This window comes from Mobula birostris, chromosome 6 (genome assembly GCF_030028105.1).
Source record: "Mobula birostris isolate sMobBir1 chromosome 6, sMobBir1.hap1, whole genome shotgun sequence".
Classification (NCBI taxonomy): Eukaryota; Metazoa; Chordata; class Chondrichthyes; order Myliobatiformes; family Myliobatidae; genus Mobula; species Mobula birostris.
The window spans coordinates 135,617,756-135,637,633 of record NC_092375.1 but is presented as its reverse complement, the minus strand read 5'-3'; the positions used below and the strand labels follow the sequence as shown (position 1 = coordinate 135,637,633).

Genomic DNA, 19,878 nt, shown 5'->3' with positions numbered 1-19,878 from the left:
TGGAATTTAGAAGATTGAGGGGGGATCTGATTGAAACGTATAAAATCCTAAAGGGATTGGACAGGCTAGATGCAGGAAGATTATTCCCGATGTTGGGGAAGTCCAGAACGAGGGGCCACAGTTTGAGGATAGAGGGGAAGCCTTTTAGGACCGAGATTAGGAAAAACTTCTTCACACAGAGAGTGGTGAATCTGTGGAATTCTCTGCCACAGGAAACAGTTGAGGCCAGTTCATTGGCTATATTTAAGAGGGAGTTAGATATGGCCCTTGTGGCTACGGGGGTCAGGGGGTATGGAGGGAAGGCTGGGGCGGGGTTCTGAGTTGGATGATCAGCCATGATCATAATGAATGGCGGTGCAGGCTCGAAGGGCCGAATGGCCTACTGCTGCACCTATTTTCTATGTTTCTATGTTATTTTTGTTCACTGACCCAATACACTACAGCACAATATGTGATTTGGGAAGTATCTTTATGTGACATTAAATGGCTTTAATTAAGATGATGTTTGGCTTCCTACTTGCTGAAATTCCCAGAGGAGAATGTAGCTTCATAAATAGAATGAGTTCCAGTCTATAAATAATTCTCATGTTCCAGAGAGCTTTTTGAAAAATGTATGTTTTTATTTATTTTAATGTATGTTTTATTTTGCTATAAAGTTAGTTATTAAACTTATATGACTATACTAAGTTATTATTGGGTAATTTGTATTTGAAGGGAATTCCAATGACATTTGTTTTCCAATTTTCCACTCTCTCTTTGGCATCATGGGGGCTGCAAAGAGAAGAGCCATCAGTGCTGCCACAGAGGCTGCTGAGGGAGCCTCCAGATGGCTGTGGATCACGAAGTATGACCGATGCTGCTGGGACGTAAGCTGGGGCCTGACCAACCCTGGCTGGGTCGCCTGGGTGAGAGTGTCTATAGAAACACCCCATGACTCCAGGTTACATCACTGATCGTGTGTCCCAGTGCGTCCCAGCAGCATCAGTGTAATGGTTATTTTTTACTTAAAGTTGTTTCCAAGGTAATGAGATTGTATCAACAAAATATATTAAATTGTGTGTTGATTTAAACCTTTTTAGTTTGTTGGTTCAGACTATTTGTCTACAAGCATAAATGATTTTAGAATAACTTGGTTTGCAGAATAAGTATAGTTTTAAATTGCATTTATTCTGAATGAACAGTGGCATAAATAATGAACTAATGAAGTTCTAGTTCTTGATGTAAAGGTAATGAACGTAGTGGATATCCATAAGGCCATGGGATATAGAAGCAGGATTAGTCTATCTGGTCCATCGAACCTGCTCCAACATTTCATCATTGCTCAACCCCATTCTGCTGCCGCCTTCCCGTAACCTCTGACACCGTGACTAAGAACCTATCAACCTCCGCCCAGTGTAAACATATGGAGAGAGACATGTTTGGAGCATATTTTACATAGCATTGTGGGTTGAATTATGATAGAGACAAGAAACATTTCACAAAATGTTTTGCATGTAAAACTTATTTATTACTTTGTACAAGGTTTTTAACAGCTATTCGATAGTACTTCCAAATATGAGTTAGTCTGACATATGATGTACTACACAGGACCAAGGCTAAAGAATTTTCCATTGAAATGTTGCTATGACCATTTGATTCATTGATTTAACTAGTCCTGTTCTCTCCTGACTGACAACCACCCAGTTTTTCCCCCAACCTTCTCCCCACCATTATTTTTTGCCTCCAACATGTTTTAACTCCTTATCCCACTTATCCATTTCTGTTCACATCTTTTCTGCCTTACTCATTTGCACACCTCACCTGTTTTCTTGCCTTCTTCCTCTTTCCAAGATTTTCTATTCACCCTGCTGTTTTTAATTTCTCCCTTTTTCCCACTGCTTCATTTTTTCTATTCTTCATTTTTCATCTATCCCTCTATATTTTTCTCCACAGCTCATTATTTTCTACCCCCATTCCATTTTCAGACTTTTCATAATTTTCCTCCATCCAGTGATTTCTCCTGATTCTTCACCCTCTCTTTTCCCATTTCCACTCGTTCCTCATTTTATGCCATTCTCCCCTTTCTGCCTTCCTATCCCCATCTCCTGATTTCCTAATTTTCCACCCCACCTCATCTTCCCCCTCTATTGCTTCACACCCACTTTTCCTTGACTTCTGTTTGCATCTTTCCTCATTTATCCAGCTTTTTCTTCTGGTTTTTTCTCCTTGCCCAATTTTTTTCACCCTTTAAATATGAATTAATCTGATGCTCACTCTTTCTAAATCCTCCATACATTATTTCTGAATCACTGTTGTACATTGCACCTCAAACCAGCAACATCTCAATTTTTAAAATGTTTATCCCTGGTCTCAAATCCCTATGTTGTTTTGCTCCCTCGTATCTTTGTAACCACCTGTGCAGCCCACTTGGATTTTTATACTCCTTCAATTCTGCCCTATTTAATTGGAGGCACTTGGGCTGGAAGGGCCAGTGTACCTCAAAATAAATAAATAAGCAAAATTATTCTTCTTTCTGTTACTGATTTCCCTTGCAATAACTCGATGCACTTTTGTAATGAAATTGTCTATTTGGATGGCATTCAGAAGTGATGATAATAAACCATTTACCATGCTGGAGGGGATGTTCCTTAGAGCTTTACTGTTCTGCTTTCAAACTTGAGAATTCCCTTGCTCTATTTTTGAGCATCTCTTCTTATGCCTCCCTTATGCAAGGATCAAATTCCGTATGTTAAAGCGCCCACAGAGCCAGTTGAGCTATTATACTGCTTTAAACTACCATGTAAATACAGATTGTTGTTAATTGTAGTGCTTCCATGATTCTGTGTGAAATCGGCTGGCTTGACAGATAACAGGGATGGAAACCAAGGCCACTGTGATTGATTTCAGCTTGTGTTATACCACAAACCATACAGAGCTAGGGTTTTATTTTGTATTTCTTTGGAGCTACTGAAATGAGAAGTCATTTGTCAGTTTGGTAAGGCTTTTGGAATTATTTTTACGATGCATCATACTTGATTAGGGCTCTTATTTGATACTCTGCTTGACTGAGCATTTCAGTCAATGTGGGGAAACCATAACTTTTATTTTTGTTGGAATCGTGCAAATAGATGTTTATTGACATTTTCTATATTATTGCAAATAATAGGATTTGAGCTTGTGATGTTTTTGCACTAGTTTGCAGTGTACTGCTCCAGATAAACCCGCAAAAGCAGTGAAATTCAGAAGTGTTTCAGCAAATCTTCATGGTTTCCTAAATTTCACTTTACGTTTTAGAAAACTGCTTTAACTGCAGAGCTTTACGCTGTTGACGTGATTTAAGGTGCCCTGTTGTTTGAAAAGCTCGCGTTTTGTCGAAGTCCATTCCCGCGGTTAGGCGGAGATCCAGACCGGTGTTTGGATCTCTCTCTCTCTCTCTCTCTCTCTCTTTCTGTCTGCCTCTTCCCCCGCCCCCGAGAGTCGGTGCTCGTACACGCCGGCTGGCGGATTGCAAGTCGCTGCTCGGCTCATTTGGGAAGATGCTTGGCTCGGTGGGAGCCCGGAAATATTCTTTGATTGTCCAGCGCTGCAGGTCGCAGGCGAGCGATCTACCATTGCACGTTTACATGCCGGAGGAGGAGGGGAATTAATGGCATTCAGTTCGGCCGCACGGGTTCTCCGCACACCTGAGCCCGTGTGCACGCTGCTCCCTGTGTGAGGTGGGTCTGTATCCGCTCCGGCTGCTTGCCCGGTCCTCTGCTCGAATAGGCAGGAGGTGGAGAGGAGTCATGTACCTTCTCGATAGCGAACCGTACCCCGAGATGATGAAGAGGGGCACTCCTCAGAGGAAGACGGTCTATCGCATCTCGCTCACTCTCGTCAAACGGGAGGCCACCCCGGCCGAGAGCGGGAGTAGAGCTCCTGCTTCCCCCCGACACCAGGGGGCTTCGGAAGCCGGTGGGACTCAGAGGCCCGGGAGCCTGTGCCCGGCCGAGGGCAGCGAAGCAGAGGATGAATTTGAGGCGCAGGGAAGCCTCCGGAGCTTTCGGACCTTCAGCACCGGGCACCTGGAACTGGGCAGACTGAAGGTGGCCAGAAGGTCCCGCGATCAGGCGTGCAAACTCAAGGGCACGCCGACCAAAGACCTGGTCACCTTGAGGCGCAGAGATGGAGCTTCAGTCAGACCCAGCAGCATGCTGGCTGCCGTGGATGTTGAGTTGAAGAACAAAAAAAATTGGACCGAGCGATTGGGAACCGGGACTGAATGCAGAGATCAGGTTCCTGGGCGAAAGAGCCCTAGCCAGGCAAAGGACGTTCAGGATGGTGGAACTTGCCCCGAAGCAAGTGAACAAGGAGATCCGACCAAAACCATTCGTGGGAAGGAGGTCTCGCCATCTTCGGAGCCCCCCGATGCAGAGGCGCCTTTCACCAGGAAATCAGGCGGTAGATCTGCTTTGAGGAAAAGCGAGGTAACCACGAAAAGGAATTTAAATGATTCATTGAAAAGCATCTTGAAGGATAAGGAGTTAGTGGCAATATCTTCGGAGCCTGATTTTTCCAAGCAACCCATTTCACGAGGAGAGCCTGGTTTATTATCAGTAGCCCCTGCAGGAGATTCATCCTTGGCTTCTGAATCTTCTCGTGTCGATGCTATTAAGCAAACCCCGCCGTTATCGTTAGCAACGGACAAAAGGCACCCGAGTTTACTCAGAAGAAGCTTCAGCTTCAGTTTCAGGCATTGGAATGGAGAGTTGGTGAGGTTTAAAGCGTTATCAAAAGAGAAACATCATGGCAGCTCCAGCTGTCTCTCTGGCGTGGAAGCTGCGGGTGAATTCAAAATCCAAAAGCCGTATTGTGGCGAGTCTTCAACGAGTGAGAAACGGAACACCTTGGACGTCGGAGAAGTTCTCAACAAAACGGACCCACTTTCTGAACAAGAGCGGTGGGAGAGGAGTAAAAGGAAGAACAGGACTTTAGATAACAGTGATATTCATAAGCTCTCTGAAAACCGGGAAATGGGAAAGGACGGTTTTATAACAGGTGGCGTGAGATCCAGTTCCCAAGAACACAAACTCTTCAGGTTTTTCAGCGGCATTTTCTCCAAGCGCGACGGCACTTCAACACCTGTTACAAGTCCATATGGAAAATCGCACAGAGATTTTGTTTCCAAATCCAGGGGATATCCCAGTAGCCACAAGAAAAGCGGCTCAACTCTTGAGCAGTCCAGCAGCGAGAGCATTGATGAAAATACTTCTCAAAACGGTATGGAATTGATGTGCTTTACTCTTTGGCGTGATCTTCTGTTAATTTGTTCGGGATACTTGCGTGGTTTTATCTCTTTAAAAATTGATAGGAGCACCAGAAGGTTAGCTTAAACTGCTGGGAGGTGGTGGTGGTGGTGGGGGAGGTGTAGGTGAAGCGTTGCGGGAAATGTGAGCTGCTCTACCAGCGAGTATATCAATAATTGTTGTTAAAATGACGCTGAGGTGTTTCTACAAAAGTATGATGGTTATTAATTCTGACCATTTGAGTCCCTAATGGATTTCGTTCAATTTCTTTTTAGCAAAAGTAAGAACAATAATTTAGCATTAAGATGGCAGGTACTTTCTGTGTATTCCAGTAGCCTGAGAGCTTGTAATTACAGAATGTAAAGAATTATAAAAGACAGCATTTGTGACTGGTAAAAGAAAATTATTTCGTGTTTTTTTTAAGAATAGTAGTCTGGCGTTCTGCAACATGACTGATAATTTGGTATATTGTAGCTCAGTTTTTATTCGTCTGAGCAAAATTGAAGAATGAAAATTCTGTACATTTCTCGTCCATTTCATTACCAAATAACATTTAGCATAAGTTCTATTCTGTAACAGAAGCAAAAATATTTTAATGGATTTACTAAATTTCATTGTTTGATGTTGTTCCAAAGGTATCAGTCTTTTGGAAACTAAAAACATTTTTTTTACCCAAAGTTTTTTTAATATCCCCTCCACCTCACTTGGCAATTCTGCACACTATACTCTGTAGTGTTTTAATTTGGTGTATGTTTATAACTGACTTTGCCAAATATGAAGGAGTTTTGACAGCAAGATATTAAATGTGCATTTTAAGGAAAGCATTGGTAGTGTGACATTGATGGTTGATGAACATCATTCTAGATAATTACTGATTCCTCCAATAAGTGATTATTAGCTCATAGAGTTTAGGATCCATTAAGAATTAAGTAGAGACATTTCAAAGACTTCTATCAGAAATGGGATTTGATTGGCAGCAAGACTTTAAATCAGGTAGGGAATGGTATTGCTTTTTCTGCTACTTTGAGATCTTTATCACATAAGATTAAGGTAAAATGGAATTGGGGTCAGGGTCTGTTTAGTTTCCATTTTTTACTGCCTGTTTAGGGCAGCTATGAAGGTCCTCTATCTCTGTCTGTCTATAACATCTCACACAGATATAGAAGGATTCTTCATTGCTGTTTGGTATAGGTGACCCTACCAAGAGCCAAAGAACAAGACCTTGACCCTAGCCAACATAGCTCTCTGGGTCATCGAGGCATGCAAACCTCTAAACCCTACGACAATGTTCTGGTCCTGTCGGAGGGTTCAGTTTCCAAGCAGTGTGAATATTGAAAGTTTAATGTGAGATTGTTCCAGGCTTTAAATATTCCAGCCAGAACACTATCATCCTTGCATCTAAATTGTCAATCACTGGGAGACCTTCCTACATTTTCAATGAATTAATCAGGAAGACAGCTACTCAACCTGCTCATTTTCTTTAACAAACCTTTGTTGCACTCCCTCTTCTGCAAATGTCCCCTTGCAATAGCTGAGTGACCAGAACTCTGCACAGGATACTGGCTTGGCAAAAAATCAAATCCCAAACTGCTATCATTTTTTCAGCAGCAGTAACAAAGGCAGATCCCTTGTTATGAAAAGTGGGAAATGTCATTTTGTGATATCTGGAACCATGATTATTGAAAATGTATATTAAATTATTCAAATAAGAAAACATTAAGTCCCATCTTTTAATATTTAAAGCATACACTTAGTTAAGGGTATGCGGCATCATACTTATTGGACAAGCAAATAGTTTTCTGGGCCATTGATCCAAAGACACCAGCTCAAATTTAAAATCACCTGGAATTTAGGAAGAAGAGACTACCCTCAATAGCAGTAACATTGAAAGGACCTGTACTGGATTCTTACAAAAATTCCACCTGTTTCACTAATGCCTTACGGGGAAAAAATCAGTTATCCTCATTCAGCTTGGGTAATATGGGACTCGAGTCTCAGCATTACTGTGAATGGCAGACTGCCTATTCAACACAAGGATAGATGACAAATGTCATTTTTGCTAGTGATGTCCAGATTCCATGAGCGAATTCATGGCAACAAAAATCATTGTTGACATGTAGTTAACAATTTCTTAATGTTAAATTCCAGTACAGTAATGATACTACTTTGTTGGCAGACAAATGAAGAGCTCTGGTAAGAGATTTAATGTTTTTCTGATATTGGCTGCAGAGGTAAAAGGTAGTGGACCTTTAGTGACTTGGATTGCAATGAAAATCTGAGAGCAAAAAGAAGAAAATGGTGGTTTGTTTTGTATAGGAAATTATCTACGTCTTGGCAAAGTGGCAAAAATTGTAAATGTAGTTTGATTTCAGTCTTGTCCCTGGGAATTTTGAATGTGAATTCAAGCATGAACACACATTTATTACACAAGATTCCTTGAAGGATGGCACTGGTTTCAACAAGTTATTAGATGAGAGAACAAAAAGAAATGGTTTAAATCTCGCTATCAACTGTTGCCAGTTTCCATTGCATTGTCCCTTCTTGCTATTCACTCCTCACATGAAGAAAACTGCATGGGGGAATATTGAAAATTTCATTTAATATGCACAATATGTATTGATTGCTGTATTTTGAAATCTGTAACTTTTTTCCTGGTGAATTAATAATTCAATTCCCTTGACAAGCCCGGAATTGGCCTTTGCTACTTTCCAAGTTTAAATACATGAAGTGTTGTATACCCAGTACTCCAGTGTGAAATTGTTTTAGTAAATCCCTAAATTTCCTGTTATGTTTGATTTTGTTAATACAAAAGCATTCTAATACGTAGAGCCTTTGGATGTTGGATGCACAATGTGAGCCATGATCTTTCCTTTAATTACTCAGTCCTGGGCTGAAAGGCTTCAAACTATCCAAGTCTTCGTCTCTGCTCTCTCCAAGAAGTGAGACCTGATGAGGTTTGCTTTTGTGCATTAGATTCTGAAGATGCATGAAATGGAGAGTAACACACACAAAAATGCTGGAGGAGCTCAGCAGGTCAGGCAGCAAATATGGAGAGGAATAAGCAGTCGACATTTAGGGCCAAGACCCTTCATCAGGACTCAGAAAGCAGGTTTACTTTTGTATTTTACACAAGTTCCTAGTGAACTTGGACAATGTCACAGGCCTGTGCTGTATTCAGCATCAAATCGACATCTCAGTGAAGTCAAAGAGTAGCTCATAGGAAGTAGTAATCTGTTCTCCTGGGTTTTTCTGAGATTGGGGGTGGGTGGGAATGAACTCAAATTAATAGAGTGGCTTAAAATGCTCAGGGCACTACTATGTTGCCTCACTGTTGTATATGCACAACATAATAACAACATTATTAAATTGAAACATAAAGACAGAGGAAAATAGGAGCAGGATTAGTTCTTTAGGCCCTTCAAGACTGCTCTGTTGATCATGGCTGTTCTATCTTTCACCATGTAACTCTTGATGCCTGTTGTGTTTGGAAATCCATCTGCCTCCTCCACATTGAGTAACTTGGTCTGCATTGTTTTCTGTGGCAGAGAATGAGATGGGTCCCCATTTTTGATTTGGTTTAGGTAGACCTGGTTAAGAGAGTAATATCTGTCAGGGATTGAAGAACACTCTGTGATCCTTCAAACTGTCTTGGGATCTTTTGCATCCACCTGAAAAATTTGGGATCAGGTAGATGTTTTTTTTAGTTTAATACCTCATCTGAAATGTATTAAGCTGAAACTTCAATATTGTTTTGCAGTCTTAGACTTGAATATGTATTCAAAGTAAATTTATCGTCAAAGTAGGTATATGTCACCATATACTACCCTGAGATTCATCTTCTTGCAGACATTCACAGTAGAAATAGAATAGAATCAAAGAAAAACTACCCCCGAAGACCAACCAATAACCAATGTATAAAATAAGACAAATTGTGCAAATACAAAACATACTGAGAATATCAGTAACACACATAAAAGTTGCTGGTGAACACAGCAGGCCAGGCAGCATCTCTAGGAAGAGTTACAGTCGACGTTTTGGGCCTCCGTCAGGTCTCGGCCTGAAACGTCGACTGTACCTCTTCCTAGAGATGCTGCCTGGCCTGCTGCGTTCACCAGCAACTTTTATGTGTGTTGCTTGAATTTCCAGCATCTGCAGATTTTCTCGTGTTTGAGAATATGAGTAATGGAGTTCTTGAAAGTGTGTCAGTAGGTTGTGGAATTACCTATGTACAGTGTTGAAGTCAGATAATGTATCTTGAATGACAGCTTGATTAAGACTCACAAGAGCTATCAAATAAATACCCTCTGCTGGCAGTGATTAGAGGGAAATTCCCTTTGCATTTAATTGTGCTCTGAAACGTTAAGTTCTCTTGCACTTCTTTCCTCCCTTGATGCAAACAAAAAGAACATAAAAACAAAGTTTCAGAATTGCACTATTTTTTAATGAATATCATCAATGTGGGAAATAAATAACCCATCAGTGCTCCTTTATTACCTCAATAGGGGTTAATATTTGAAAAAAAACAACTTTGATTTTACAGTTCAAATTTATTTTGAAAGAGCAGACATAAGTTTAAGCCTCAAATGCTGAAATTTCAGATATATCATTGAAAACAATGAGTAATCTGATAGATTTTTGCCAAACAATGGAAAGAACTCTAATCAGCCTGTGGGAATTTGAAGTGAATGTGGTGGATAAGATTATTTAAACAAGTAATAATTCTTGCCACATTTCTGATTTATGCTGGTCTAAAATAGGTGTAAGGCATTTGCCTAAAACGCCAGCACTTGTGTCCTCCCCCCCCCCCCCATATATATATTTATGCTCTATGAACACAATAATACCTAGAATTTGCAGAATATTTGATGGTATTCTCGCTACAGATGTTCCCCATGTTACTGCAGGGCTCCATTCTGAGAATTGTTTGTCAGTCAGAAGTGAACAAGAACAGTATATGCGAGGGGATTGCAGAAAGAGCTGTGATGGGGGAGCGAGCAGGTGTGTGATGAACGGCTGCCAGTCAGCCTCATTGACTCAAAGACTGAGCAAGTCTACTTAGCACTCTGAGTTCTGCTCAACCCAACTCTTGCAGCTTAGTGATTGGGTAGTGACGAGGGGAAGAAGAGGAGGCATGTGGAAATGCCCCAAATCCCACTAACAGATGATCCATTTCCATCCATCCTTCCAGTCTCCTTGATGCTTGGACACATGCATGGGATGTCCTGAACTCAGACATTTGTAATGTAGGGAGGGCTTGTAAATTAATCTTTGGAATAAATGCTTTAGTTTTTTAAATTTTATTTTTTCCATAATTAAAAGCAAAAGCTGTGTGAAACATGTATTGATATTAAAATGCTTAATTATGTCATTCACAGCACAATCCTTTGTGGGACTGAACCCTACAGACCGGTTAATGACTTGTGTGGTCAGTTTCTGCTGTGTTTAGGGATGTTTTGCTTCTGAGGAAGGCAGTAAAAGTGATCCAGGTTGTGCAAACTACTTGTGTGTGCACAGTGGATAAGGATTGGATGGAATTCAAGTGTGATAAGTTCTCATTGCTGACTCTAGGTATCCAGAGAGCAGGATATGTGGAGTGGCTGATACAGGGGTTTCGGGAAGATGGGAGGACAAGTACAATCTGCATGTGGATGCTGTCTCAGGTATTTTAGCAAGAAAGTTTGGTGTTTTTACCATATAGCAGCTTTTTGAAAGCATCTTGAGGGGCGGTTTAGCATTAAGACCATAAGATATAGGAGCAGCATCTTCGCCACCGTTTCATCATGGCTGATCCCATTTTCCTCTCAGCCCCAATCTCCTGCCTTCTCTCTGAATCTCCTCATGCCCTGACCATTCAAGGAACTATAAACCTCTGCCTTAAATATACCTACAGACTTGGCCTGCACAGCTACCTGTGGCAATGTATTCCACAGGTTCATCTCTCTCTGGCGAAATAAATTCCTCCTCATTTCTGTTCTAAAAGGAAACCCCTCTATTCTGAGGCTGTGTCCTCTAGTTTTAGACTCTCCCACCATAGGAAACATCCTCTCGGTGTCCACTCTATCAAGGCCTTTCACCATTTGATACATTTCAGTGAGTTCACCCCTCATTCTTCTGAATTGCAGTGAACACAGGCCCAGAGCCATCAGACATAGTGACAACATAGAACAGGTCCTTTGGCCCATAACGTTGTGCTGAGCTAATCAATTGGCCAGCTAAACTAATCCCTTCTGCCTACAGAATCTCCACATGCTTCCATTTTCTTCCATTCGTGTGCTTTTTGAATGCCCCGATTGTATTTGCCTCCACCAGCACTCCAAGCAGTGCATTCCAGGCACCTGCCATTCTCTGCAAAAGACATACATACCCTCTCTCACTTGAATTGAGTTCCTTCTGGTATTATCTGGTACAGTATTTAATCTCTGGGGAAAATCAATATGGGCTCTCTACTCCATCTATGCCTCTCCTAATCTTATCAATGTTTTCTGTTCCAGGGAAAATAACCCAAGTTTATCCAATCTCTCCTTACAGCACATGCCCTTGAAACTAGGTAGCATCCTGGTAAACAACTTCTGCACCTTTCCAAAGCTTAAATTCCTTTCTTATAATGGGACAACCAGAATGGAATGCAGTATTCCAGATTCGGCCTAACTAGAGCTTTATAAAGCATCTGTGGAGGGAACGGGTTAGCTGACTGTTTTAGGTTGAGACCCTTCAGCAGTCCATACCTGATATTTTGACTGTCCATTTCTCTCTACAGATGTTGTGTGGTCCAAAACTTGATAGCTGCTTTTAAGGTTACGTACAGTTCCAAAAACAAGTGGCCATGTTGTGTTTGGATTGCAAATATTGTTGTCAGAATAGGATAATATTTACATGGAAACATAGATGGAAATTTAACCTCTGGATTATCTAAATACATCAAATGTGATTTAAAGTTACATTGAGTATTGTTATGTAATGAAGCTGTAGTATTATGCATATAGTAATATGCTGCACTGCAAAATAATGAATGTTAGAAATAATGTACTACGTGAAGAACTTGAGGGTTTCTAATTTTATTTAAAGAATTGGAAAGTCAATGCAACATTTAATTTTTAATCCGGATTATAACTTGCCCCCAAAACTTCATAATCATTACTCCTACATTCTAACTCCCTCATTTCACAAAATGGCCTAATTTTTTCTTCTACCCCTTCAGCCCAGAGAGTAACAGTCTCCAGCCAACTTCTCCTTGCTCTTATAGATGGATACCTTGAAGCCACCTGGTAACTTCTGCCGTATTGCTCCCTTATCAGTTCAACCTCTCACTCATCTACTGCAGAAACAAAGTTAAGCCAGAATTTACAGGATTGTTTTTCTGTTTTTATTTGGCTTCAGATCCATCACTAATTCAGCACTGAAACCTGCTTTCTACTTTATCATTGCAAATGGCAGGAGATTCCCATTGTAATGAAGAAACCAGATGACTAAACAGCCTAGAATATTTCCATCTTCCTAATGCAAACGTTGCTTTAGACCAAAATTGTAGGTTTCTTGACTAGATTACCAAATTTGCAACAACATAGCAGTTCACGATTATAAGCCAGTGCCTTGAATTGTAAAAATTTCCATATGTTTATTGATGAAGTTTAATATTAGATTGGAATATTTATTTTGCTTAGCCAATAATTTCACATTGGTAAATATTCTGGCTGATTGTAGAAGTGGTTTTGAGTAAGGAATGTGTTGATTCCTTCAGTACTCTTAATAAAATAACCGGAATGGAGAGTTTGCTGAATTGCTTTATTTTTGTGTTAGTAACATATATTTGCTTAAAAAGACGTACTTGCAAAATACACATTTTACACTATTTATGTTCCATGTAAACATATATAAGCTGCCACTGTACCTAATCCACATGCTTTATTAACTTTTAAATGTTTAAGCATTTTCTTTAATGAACATTTATGCACAGTTGAATTCATTGAATATATTGAGAACTTTGCAGTTATTTAACTATTCTTCAGACTGATGCCCTCGTTCCCTCATTAGTGAGGGGCTTGCTAGTTTAAATTTCAACAGTACTGTTCACATTGAATTCTACTAACCATAAGCTGTTTAAATTAAAGAAGGAAAGAAAGATTTCAATGTGTGGAACCTTATCTTTGTCACACAGGATTGAACACTCCCCACATAAAATTCAGTCAATGTTATTAGTCAGTGTTTCAGATGTACTGAATCTGAGGAATTTGATTGCACATTATTGATTTTTATTTTGTAGCTCAAAATGGAAAACAAAACTACCAGTGTAGTCAGATAGTTACTTAAAGAGTAGATGCATGTTTTGTTTCAGTTCAGTATTTTATTTCCAACATGCACCTTTAAAGCACGGTTTTGACATACTGTGTATTTTTCTCTCTGTTGGTGGGCAAGAGAGGAAGTTTTAATTATTAGCTAGTCAGCCCTTCCTCTATCTGGGAACTATCTGTGGAATGCAGCATTGTTTCTACCTTTCCAGGCATCCCTGCTGCTCACTGACCCATCCACCTTCTTTCTTTTTGTTGCTGTGCTGTGCTTCATCAATTCCATTGTTTTGTCAGATGCGTTTGTTTACTTGGAAAGCTCAAAAGATATAAATCTATATCATCAGGCAGAATAAAATCTCTTAAAGATAAACTTTATTTTGATGCTATGCCTGGAGAAAGCTTGCAGCTCCCCACTGCCATCTGACTTTACTTCTCTTATTGTTGTGCAATACTTGAGATAATCAGAATTTCGATGAAATCCCTCTTTTGATGAATGTCAGTGATATCATAGGTTGTGCATTTATGAGTTGGTCTATTGCATTTATGGACTATGGACTTTTTTTCAGACTTGGTTTTTATGTTCTGTTTTTTTTACTGCCCCTTGCTGTTCCGTTTTGTTGTGGAAGGGGAGAGTGTTTGGGGGTTGGTGTTCTGTTGGGTTTTTGTGTAGGGAGGTATTTTTTTGGGGGGGGCGGTTGATGTTCCTATTCAGTTTTTTCCATTGTGTGTGAGGCGGGTGGGGTTGCTGAATGGGTGCCGTTCTTTTTTGTACAGGGAGGGGTGGGTTTAATGTTTCTTTCTGAACAACTGTTTGTGGCAATCTGGAGTAGACAAATTTCAGAGATGTACAGGGATACATGCTTTGCTATTAAATGACCCTTTGAACCTTTGAAATATCCCACCCAGTATTAAGTTAGCATACATTTATGGATCAGAAATGAAAAATTGTGAACAGGAGAGTGAAAAGGGCCCTGCAGCATTCCACCCCATAATAAAGATGAACCTTCTCCTGAGCCAATCCTTAAGGGAGGGGTCTAGAGTTCACGGCTGACTTAATTGTTAAACATATCAAGGACACAAACAAACCCACCTTTGTGTGTACACAATATTTGTGCATTTAACATGCCCTTGCAGGAGCCATTAAGTTTGAACTTTTGCACGTGACCCTGGCTCAGAAGCAGTGGGTATTTAATCTATACCAGACCACCGTCCAGGTAACTCATTGCCAGTGTGTATGAGAGCAAGCAAGATATTGCCATTTGACAAAAAAAAATTAAATATATCTTTATGTATATCTCTTCTTCCCCCACCCCATAGTTTTTTCCCCCTCAGGTTGGATGAAACTAGAACTAGAGGTCATAGGTTAAGGGTGAACGGTGACATTTAAGGGAAGTCTGAGGGGAACCTTATTCACTTAGAGGGTGATGCAAGTGTGGAATGAGCTGCCAACAGAGGTGGTAGATGTGGGTTGAATTGTATAATTTAAGGGAAGTTTGGATAGGTAGATGAATGTAAGGGGTTGGGAGGGATATGGTCCAGGTGCAGGTAGATGGCACTAGGCATGTTGGCATGAACTGGATGGGGCAGAGAGTCTGTTTCTGTTTTGTAGTATTTTGACTTTGGTGTAAAATAACATTTGCTATGGAGGATTGTGATTAGCTGTGATAACATGGTGTTTTCCTGCTCTCTGAAATGACCTAACAAGCTAATATATATAATTCCAGAGTTATAACACATTGAGGATAATAGTTCAAGTACTGGTTTCCACCTAGGCACAGAATTTGGAGAAGGTAAAGCCACTTTTAATTCGATCAACTTTGCAAATTCTGAGAGCATCTGGGACTTAATGCCTAAATGGAGAGTGTTCCTCTGCAGCTTAGCCAAGCTAGCAGCTGGACATGATCATAGGCATAGAATCCTTGCTTAAAGAAGTGTGTCAGACTCCTCCATCTCAATCCCTGGGTATGTTCAATCCTGTCTGCGGTGGTGGTACAGTTACAGTATGTGCAGGTGGGAGTCAAATAGTCTTGTCAGCCCTTAGACTCCAAGCTTTGTAAAGGATTATGGCAGCAGGGCAAACTTGGTCAAGTAAACCCCTGATTGCCATCTGCCCTCAGTTGATGAATCAGTCCTCGATGTTCTTCAGAGAATGGATAGGCTGGGTTTGTATTCCCTAAAGTGGAGGTGGCTGAGGTTTTACTTGAAAGATGTGTATAAAGTTATGAAACTTGTTCTGTGGCAGATCGAGACAAAAGAACCACATGAAATTAATCCACTAACCAAATCCACTGACTCATCCTCACCAATTTATCTGTGGCATGTGCATCTATCTATCAAAGGTAGCAGTAATATGAGTGACCACAGTGCAATCCTTATGAATACAAAGTCCTACTTCACAGTGGTCTCCATATTACATCCTACCATCAATGCAAATAGCACAGAGTCAGAACCGATGTGCCAACTCATATTTGGTGACCTATGAGATGCAGTTGGCCAGCAGCAGAAATCTGTCATGCCATAGTCTTCTATATATCGTATTTCCGTATGAAATAAGCATTTTGACTCATTGAGTCTGTGCTGGTTTCTAGAACATTCCTTCTCTTATTCCTCTGCAACTTATTTTCTCACACAACCACCAATTAACCCTGAATGTCCTACCACCCACCTGAGGTTGGGGGTAATTTATAACATCCAATTAATCTGTCAGCCAGCATGTCTTTGAGGTGCAAGAGGAAGCTGGAGCTCACAGAGGAAACAAATGTCCAAATTTCAGACATCATGTTCTGGAGGTCAGGGTTGTACCTGGGATCCTGGAGCTGCAAGTCAGTGCCACTGACCTTCAATCTGGAATCTAAATCAAACCAGGATGTCAAACTGGAGGTCTGTAAGGAATGTTGTTGTGTGAATGAAATCACCGGAGAGAGTTACTGGTAGATACAAAGCACCTTCTTTATTCAACAAAACAAATTACAACAGGCATCATACGGAGATGCTTTCGGTGGAAAGGTCTGCTGGTGGGCTCGATATTTATTTGCTAGACACAAAGGGCAATCCATTTTTACAAAGTATAGACAAAGCTTTCTCTTGAAGCTACATACAAACTTCACACCTTCTGATTCCATCCATCCCACCGGCGCCATCAGCGTCTGGACTGGGATCCACAGCTTTTAGGAAAAGCATTGTTCCACTCACAATACATTATCAAGGAACAGAAGACTGGTAGCCAAAGCCATTTGCTAAATGTAAATGACCTAAACCCAAAAATCACTCTAACAAGGAATACAAAATAGTATGCTGGGAGCCACACCAGGCAAAGATGTTGAAGTTGAGCAAGGCTGTGTACCTACTAAGCTGCCACAGTTGGATGGAACAAAGTACTACATCTCCAGCTGGTGGTGTCCATAATCACAAAATGAGGAGGGAGACCCAGGAGGAAAAGCCAACAATATGGTTGGAGTTGACAGTTTCTCTATATCTGGAAGAAGGTAATACAAAGATGTAACATTTGAAAGATCTATGAGTTTTCGTGTACAAATGGCAGGATTAATGATGAGAACGAGGTTAATTTTGGTCATTGCAAATTGTCCTATGATTAGGCAAGGATTAAATTGGGGGATTGCTGGGTGGCGTGGCTCGAGGAGTCAGAAGAGCCTGTTCCACAAAGTGCTGCAGGAACTTAGGCCAGGCAGCCTCTATGGGAAAGAGCAAACAGTGGACATTTCGGGCCGAGACCCTTTGTCAGGACTGGACGAAGATGAGAAGTCAGAGTAAGAAGGTGGGGGGAGGGAAGGAAGAAATACAAGGTAGTAGGTGATTGGTGAAATCGGGGGGGGGGGAGGGGATGAGATAAACTGCTGGGAAGTTGATTGGTGAAAGAGATAAAGGGCCGGAGAAGGGGGAGTCTGATGGGAAAGGACAGAAGGCCATGGAAGAAGGTGAAGGGGGAGGGAGCACCAGAGGGAGGTGATGGACAGGTAAGGAGATGGGATGAGGATGAGAAAGGGAAATGGGAACAGGGAATGGTGAAGCGGGGGGGTGGGGGGGAACATTACCAGAAGTTGGAGAAATGGATGTTTATGCCATCAGGTTGGGGGCTACCTAGACGGAATATAAGGTGTTGCGCCTCCAACCTGAGCGTGACCTCATCACAGCAGTAGAGGAGACTGTGGGCTTGCATATGGGATTAGTAAGTGGAATTAAAATGGGTGGCCACTGGGAGTTCCTGCTTTTTCTGCCGGGCTTAGCAAAGCGGACTCCCAATCTATACTGGGTCTCATCGATATACAGGAGGCCACACTGGGAGCACCAGATACAGTAGATGATCCCAACAGACTCACAGGTGAAGTGTAGCCTCACCTGGGAGCACTGTTTGTGGCCCTGAATGGTAGTGAGGGAGGAAGTGTAGGGCAGGTGTAGCACTTGTTCCACTTATAAGAATAAGTGCCAGGAGGGGGATCAGTGAATGGACAAGGGAGTTGCTTAGGGAATGAACCCTGTGTAAAGCAGAAGGTGGGGGGAGGGGGGAAGGAAAGATGTGCCTGGTGGTGAGATCCCAACGGAGATGACAGAAGTAATGGGGAATTATGTGCTGGATGCAGAGGCTGATAGAGTGGTAGGTGAGGACAAGAGGAACCCTATCCTTGGTGCGATGGCGGGAGGACAGGGTGAGGGCAGACATGCACAAAATGGAAGAGATATGGTTGAGGGCGGAGTTGATGGTGGAGGAAGGGAAGCCTCTTTCTTTGAAGAAGGGGGTCATCCCCTTCTCTCAGTTCTCCCTTCTCTGCCACATCTGCAATCTGGGTGGGGCTTTTCATTCCAGAACTAAAGAGATGTCCTCCTTCAAAGAAGAAAGTGGGATCTCCCAGTGGCCACCCGTTTTAACCATAAACAAGAGAAAATCTGCAGATGCTGGAAATCTGAGCAACGCACTCAAAATGCAGGAGAAACTCAGCAGGCCAGGCAGCATCTATGGAAAAAAGTACAGTTGACATTTCGGGCTGAAACCCTTTTGGGCCACCCATTTTATTTCCACTTTCCATTCCTATTCTAACATGTCAGTTCATGGCCTCCTCTACTGCCGCAATGAGGCCACACTCAAGTTGGAGGAGCAGCACCTTGATTTTTAAATGGGTAGCCTCCAACCTGATGACATGAACATCGATTTCTCCAACTTCCGGAAATCCCTCTCTCCTTCACCATTCCTCATTCCCTTTTCCTCCTCTCACCATATCACCTCCCTCTGGTGCTCTACTCCCTTTCCTTTCTCCATGGCCTTCTGTCCTCTCCTATCAGATTCTCCCTTCTCCAGCCCTTTATCTCAGCAATGGACTTTCCTGCTCTTTGCTTCATCCCCTCCCGGTTTCACTTATCACCTACTACCTTGAATTTCTTCCTCCCCTCTCCCCACCTTACTCTGACCTCATCTTTTTTTTCCAGTCCTGATGAAGGGTCTCAGCCCAAAACATCGACTGTTTACTCTTTTCCATAGATGCTGCCTGGCCTGCTGAGTCTCTCTAGCATTTTGTGTGTGTTGCTTAGATTTCCAGCATCTGCACATTTTCTTGTTTGTGAGAGCCCATTCTACGCCTTGTTTCAATAAATAAATAAATAGATAAAACTTTGAAATGACAAATAAAGTGCAATCCATCCCGTGATTTTGTTGTTTCCCCTTATGAAGCTTTTCCAGTGATGCACTTAATTACATTATCAGTTTTAAGTTCTGTGGTATTTTTGTAGACAAAACTCGGAAGCAAGTTAAGATTTCTTAATGTCATTTTCTTAGCAACAATGGTCCATCAATCATCTTGGATCTGTTTCAGCATTCATTCCTAGAGGACTTTCATCTTTACTTCCCTTTAAAGGAATCTAGTTCTTTTCAGTTTGCTTCTGTAACTTTATTCCTAATCATGTTGTTTCTCCTCTCAAGGATCATGAATATTGTCTATATACAGACATAGAGGTGCTTCCAGGAGAGAGGGAACCTTTACCCTTCTTTTCATTTGTAGTTTAATTCATTTTGGATCACCAGGTTGGGAACTCCTGGTTCCACTTTGAGTAGAATATATTCCACGAAGGATATTGAATCCCCTCCAGTCCAGATGAAAACAATCCTGTTTGATCAACGTGTCTGAGGCCCTCACTCCTGCACCTTCTCTTTCGCCACATCAGAATTAGATGTAATATCACCAGCATATGTCATGAAACTTGGGTTCTGTGGCAACAATACACTGCAATATATATTTATAAAAACCATAAATTGCAATGAGGAATAGAAATATGTATAAAAAATATAAATTAAGGGTGCAAAAAGAGTCTAAAAAAAGTGA

General features: G+C 41.4%; 1 protein-coding gene across 2 annotated transcripts in view; it reads left to right on the top strand.

Moving 5' to 3' along the window:
- agap1 (ArfGAP with GTPase domain, ankyrin repeat and PH domain 1) overlaps positions 1-19,878 on the top strand; it is a 649,964-nt gene that overhangs the window by 196,039 nt on the left and 434,047 nt on the right. The window contains exon 1 of one of the 2 annotated variants that reach the window (XM_072261394.1): positions 3,515-5,238. The exons of the other annotated variant lie outside the window; for it this stretch is intronic. Coding sequence (XP_072117495.1) covers positions 3,765-5,238 — 1,474 coding nt within the window. The 5' untranslated portion in view covers positions 3,515-3,764. Of the gene's footprint in view, positions 1-3,514; positions 5,239-19,878 lie in introns of those variants that run through there. 2 annotated transcript variants of the gene reach the window in all.